The 5,534-nt window shown below is 48.1% G+C and overlaps 1 protein-coding gene across 1 annotated transcript in view; it reads left to right on the top strand.

The window, feature by feature from the left end:
- LOC6032553 (exocyst complex component 4) overlaps positions 1–4,342 on the top strand; it is a 183,305-nt gene extending 178,963 nt beyond the window's left edge. Inside the window, exons 12-19 of the mRNA XM_038262616.1 lie at positions 148–868; positions 922–1,055; positions 1,178–1,944; positions 2,002–2,204; positions 2,261–2,459; positions 2,593–3,205; positions 3,344–3,550; positions 3,614–4,342. Coding sequence (XP_038118544.1) covers positions 148–868; positions 922–1,055; positions 1,178–1,944; positions 2,002–2,204; positions 2,261–2,459; positions 2,593–3,205; positions 3,344–3,550; positions 3,614–3,790 — 3,021 coding nt within the window. The 3' untranslated portion in view covers positions 3,791–4,342. The remainder of the gene's footprint in view (positions 1–147; positions 869–921; positions 1,056–1,177; positions 1,945–2,001; positions 2,205–2,260; positions 2,460–2,592; positions 3,206–3,343; positions 3,551–3,613) is intronic.
- The last annotated feature ends 1,192 nt before the right edge of the window (positions 4,343–5,534 follow it).

The following is a 5,534-nucleotide window of genomic DNA, read 5'->3' as shown; positions in this document are numbered from 1 at the left end:
TAGTATTTTTGGCTTGATATCAATATTGACATCAGTTCAACCTTTAACCTTGATACAATTGGTGTAGTTATGTCACAGACATAACCGGAATGGCGTAGAGCTTATTAACATCCAAGAAAATATGCTAATTCCTCCTTTTTCCAACAGAGTGGCTGCGGGCTGCTGGTTTCGGTCATCAAAACCCTCGATGCGAGCGAAACGAACGAGCAGCGTGAGCGCGAGAAGCTCAAGATCGAGAAGGAGTTCCGCAAGACTGACCAGCGGTTGAACGAGCTCGTGTCGCAGAACGATGGCGACCTCACGCGGGTTATGCAGCTGTTCGGGAAGGTTTCCACCCAGATCACCGGCTCGCGCGAAAGGATCCACGTGGTCAAGGAGAACCTGCAGACGTGCAAGCAGTTGCTGCGCTGTCGGCGGGAGGAACTCAAAAAGCTGTACACGGACGCCGTCCAGCACAAGTACGTGCTGGAGATGCTCGATCAGGTGAACGAACTGCGCAAAACTCCCCAACAGCTGGCGTCCTTCATGGCCAAGAAGCACTACCTGCACGCGACGAAGCTGCTGATGTCGTCGATCGAAACCACCGAGGGTCCGCTGAAGGACGTGGAAGGGCTGAACGACCTACGGCAGGACTTCCAGAACAAGCGGCAACAGTTGTACAGCAAACTGCTGGAGGAGCTGAACAAACATCTGTACATCTCGAGCACCGGCGATGTGCTGCAGAGCTTCCAACGGCAGGGTTCCGGCCGGAACAGTCAGCACGTTGCCGGTGCTTCACCGTTTCAGCGGAACGTGCTGCGACGATCGGCGGAGCGGATGGAGGCCAACACGAAAGCCCGGAAGGCGTTGTTCGAAATCGCACAGAATGGTGAGTGATAAGTTGCGTTCGAAACTTATGTCATTACAACTCTCTTGTTGTAGGCTACCTCGACGTTGACAAGAGTGAAATCATCGAAGACACTGACCTGCTCGATCCGGATGTCAATTCAACCTATTTCATAGGAATCATTATTGAGTGCTTTGCATTGCTGAATAAAGTGCCTGAATCCATAGAGGTAAGTCTTGAGCTCTGTCACCCCTGTCACCTCCAATGTGCCAAGCAGCACAGTCGTGTCAATAAACGTTGTTTCAATCGACTACCAAATAAAACATCTGTCAACCGCTCTGTCAATTGCAGTCTATAAGAGTACAAATGCAAAGCGAACTGCTGACGATCGTCACCAAGTCCACGCATCACATCATCACGCTGAACCAGCAACAGCACCATCAGAACCCGTACCAGCAGCAGTACGGCCCGTCGAACAACTCCGAAGAGCTTCCAGAGCGCAACATTCCCATCCTCGAGCTGCTCGATCTGGTGTTCCGGCAGCTCAAGCTGATCGCGACTGCTCACCAGCTAACGCTGAAGAACTACCACAACGTGATCCACCGGTACAACCTATCGCAGACAAAGGCGTACGATCTGATCGAGTACTGGGGTCAAGCGCAAGCGGTCCTTAAGCTCGTACTCACCGACTATCTGGACATCCAGAACGACAGCAGCGACGAGCTGATGCGGGCGCAGTTCACCGAACAGGCCACCAACATCAACACGTTCTTCAGCCGGCGGAAGGTGCAGGGCAAGAAGCTGATGTTCAAGTTTGACAAGTCTTCGCACACGAGCCTGCTGGAGCCGGACACGAGCGCGAAGGAACACCGCCGGAATCCGTCGAACGTGTCGAACAGTACGGCGAAAGAGGACGCGCTGAACGCGTCTGGCGGTAACGGCCAGAACTTGCTCAACTCGAGCTTTAGCAAGCAGACGGCGTCGGGGTTGGGTCCGGATCGGAAGAAGCAGGAGCGTCAGCTGGTTTGTACGCCGGATGCCGCACTGGTGCGACAGATCTACCTTCCGATGATGGGCTACGTCCACGAGATCGAGGGATTCATGAAGTGCAAATCGGGGTAAGACTCTACTGTAAGGTGTTCTTAACATGGGCTAACGCCACTCCCCATTTTCAGCCAACTGTGCAGTTTGAACACCTTCTTGGCAAACTACGTGAAAGATGCCTATCTGGCGCGAGGCCACAACCGGAACTTGCAGTTGACGATCGAATCGCTGTCCAAGACGCAGGACGCGTGGCGTTCGATCATCACGCCCGAGGAGATGAAGCGGCTAGGGTTGACGCGACCGCTGCTCCAGAATACCGTGCTCGTCGAGAGTCGTAAGTCAAAACTATATATCGAAAAGACCATAAATTCAAAGGTTCGAAACTTACAGGAATCTCGGAAACCAAAAAGCTCATACTCGACCTGCCCACGTACTCGGATGAGCTGCTCAAGATGGTGTGCTCGCTGCTGAAGACGTACCGGGAGACATGTCAGGCGGCGTACCGCGGAATTGTACAGCCGGAAACGGAGGACAAGCGGATCTACAGCGTGGCCTGGCTGAAGGACGACGATATTACGCGGTTTCTGAAGTGAGTTAAATTTTTAATGTTAAGCGATTAAGCAAGCGTTAGCTGGTTGTTGTCGTAATTCAGCGTTAGCGGGAAACGTCACTTTGAAATGTTTCATTTCTTCAAAGTTGAAATCTTTCTTACTTTTCCTCAGATCTCTCCCGAACTGGACAGACCTAAAATCCTCGAACGCTCGCCATCGAGCCCAGCAACAGTCCGGCGGCAAGCGCCACATGAAGGCGGAACCATCGGAGGAGGAAAGTCCAACAGCCGTCCAGCAGCGCAACGTCCGCGAGGCGGAAATGCTCACCAGCAATCTTGGCGAGGGTGGCATCTCGCAGCAGGAGATCCTGTCGGACGTCGGAGTCCTGAAGGAGCTGGCCATCCTGCAGGAAAGTATGGAGTGGTTCGCCGGTCGGATTACGGACTTTGCGGACGATCTGCGGAAGCCGATCGTGAACGGGTTGATGGCGAGCGGTGGGATGAACGCGTCGCCGATCGTCGTGAAGGACGGCATGATCAAGGTGTTGGTCAACTTGGCGCTGGAGTTTGAGGAGTTGGCCAATACGTGCCTGCTGGTGCTGCACCTGGAGGTGCGTGTCCAGTGCTTCCACTATTTGAAGTCCAGCCCGTCGGACAAGTTCAAGGCAAACAACCCGAACAAGAACGACTCGCTGGAGCCAGACGCGAAGGTGCTGAAGCTGACCAAAGTGCTGTCGGATATGGATGAGGCGCTCAGTTCGACGCTGCATCCGAGGAAGACCAAGGTGAGTTTTGGAAAGACTTATGAAATATTTCATTTGACATTTAACACCAGTAGAAAACTCTGGGAACTGTCAAATGAAATATTTCAAGGTCTAGTTTTAAAAAGACCCACAAGCATTACCCGAACTCTCTTCTTTCAGTACGTGTTCGAGGGCCTTGCCCACCTGGCCTCCCGCATCCTCATAATGGCCGCCAACTCGATGGAGTTCATCGACCACGCCGGCGTCCAGCGGATGTGCCGCAACGCCCTAGCCCTGCAGCAAACGCTCAGCAGTATTACCGCTTCCCGGGAGGTGGCCCTCGACTACGCGCGGTCATTCTACGAAATGTTCTACCTGGAGCCGGATGTAAGCTCTGCTGGAATCTACTTTACCCTCTATACTAACAATCCCACCCTCTCGCTTCGACAGGAAATCCTAACCTCAATCATCGAAAAGGGCTCGCAGTTCACCGAAATGCAGTATCTGAACGCGCTGCACCTGATCTGCAAGAACCGGGGCGTCACCGACCAGAACACGCTGGCCATGTACCAGCAGAAGCTGAGCGACGTGCTAGGAACCAAGCCGGGAATGGGCGTCACCGTTTAATAATAATACAACGTGTTGTGTAGCGTTGAGAACGCAAACAGGCGAAATAAATTGTTGCTAAAATGTTGTTTAAGAATCTGGAAGCGCTATTAAAAAATGTAGCAAACAAAATATCATGCGATAAAACAGCAGACTAACTAATAAACTAGAAACTTAGAGAGTTTATGCCAAACGGCCAGAATGTTACGCGGCGCGACGAAACTATTTGAAAAACAATAGTTTGACATAATGACAAACTCGTGTTCATCATAACCCTTACAGTAGGAATATCGAAGGCGCAGAGAGGAAGAAATGAAGCAGGTATTACGTTGATATTTAACACTGGAAGATCGAAAAAATGCCTTTTGCTTTATCTTCGGTTGGTCGGAGGAACTAATCGATGAATTTTGGTTTAATTTTTTGACGAACGCCTCATTTCGCCTTGATTTATTTATTCTTTTATTTGGAAATCACAGTAATGCTCGTGGTAGATGCGAAAGCTTACCTAATGTAATGATTTGTTAGGTTGCTAACCCATGTTGAACGATAATAAACAAAACAGAACAGTGAAAACAATTGTTTTATTTCGCGAATTTGACCATCACCCTCTCCAAAACCATTATCATATCGACGTTGTCGTGCTATCTTGTCGCACGTCGCTTTTTGACGTTCCGAGAAAAATGCGTTTTAATGATTGACCTTGAATAAACAAAAAATAGAGCACGCAATGCAAACAATAATAAACATGTTTTGTTTGGCTGACCAATCTGTGCATTGTCCTGAAGTTTGGTTGAATTTGGCTGCCGGAGTCCCGAGTTAGAACTACAAATGTTGACGGCAGTCGGGCTTGTACGTGTGTCAAACGTGTTCTGACCTGGAAACCCTTTGACCAGTTGTCGCACTTACAGCAATTTTCAGGGTGTGTCCAAATAACACGACAAGATTGAAACCAGACATGCATCGGCACTAAGAGCTCTTTTTAACGGCACTCAGCTTGTTCTAGATGTCATTTTCGTTTAAAGTAATGTTATGCTTATCGCCAGGTAAAAACCTCTTGTGTAGAAAACATTGGTTCATTGGAAAAACTGATTTTAACTTTATTTTCATGAAAATGTTCTCTTAAGCTCTCAAGAAGAACTTCTTAAAAGCTCTTTGAGTGCAATTAAGGGTTCTTACCCTGTATCTCAGTTGGGTTTCAAAATAATCTCTCAGGGTCTTCGGGAGCCTTAAAGACAAGCGTAATTAGCGTACTCTAATCACTGGCACAACATGCTGGGTATCATCTACGTGAAATGCCAAACAAGTTCTTCTAAAATCGGAGTTAGAGCGGATGCATGTCTGATTGAAACTTCTTTCAATCTTTTTCTTCGTTTATTGAATATCTCAGGATTGGAATCGAATTTTGGGGTTTTGTGAAGGTCAAAAGGTGAAGACAAGATAGCACGAAGAAAAGTAAAAAATGGGAAAGCAATTTTAAAATGTGTTAATTTTGCGTCAAATGACATCGCTTTTCTGTATGGTTGGTTTGCAAAAGCTCCATTAATTAATTTAAGAAAATATCGAAATCGCTTTCTACAGTTTTTTTGTTGTTTTTTTTTTAACTTTAACCCACTACAATCCAAACTCGATTATCCGAAGCCTCGATTATCCGGAGTATCGATTTTCCGAAGTTCGATTATTCGAATGGGACTTCGGATAATCGAATCACGAACAAAACATTTTTTCGTTTTTATTTTCTTTTTCTTGTTTTAAATATCAAATTTCG

This window comes from Culex quinquefasciatus, chromosome 3 (genome assembly GCF_015732765.1).
Source record: "Culex quinquefasciatus strain JHB chromosome 3, VPISU_Cqui_1.0_pri_paternal, whole genome shotgun sequence".
In the NCBI taxonomy this organism is placed as follows: Eukaryota; Metazoa; Arthropoda; class Insecta; order Diptera; family Culicidae; genus Culex; species Culex quinquefasciatus.
The sequence above is the reverse complement of the archived record's forward strand: the minus strand, read 5'-3'. Positions and strand labels throughout refer to the sequence as shown.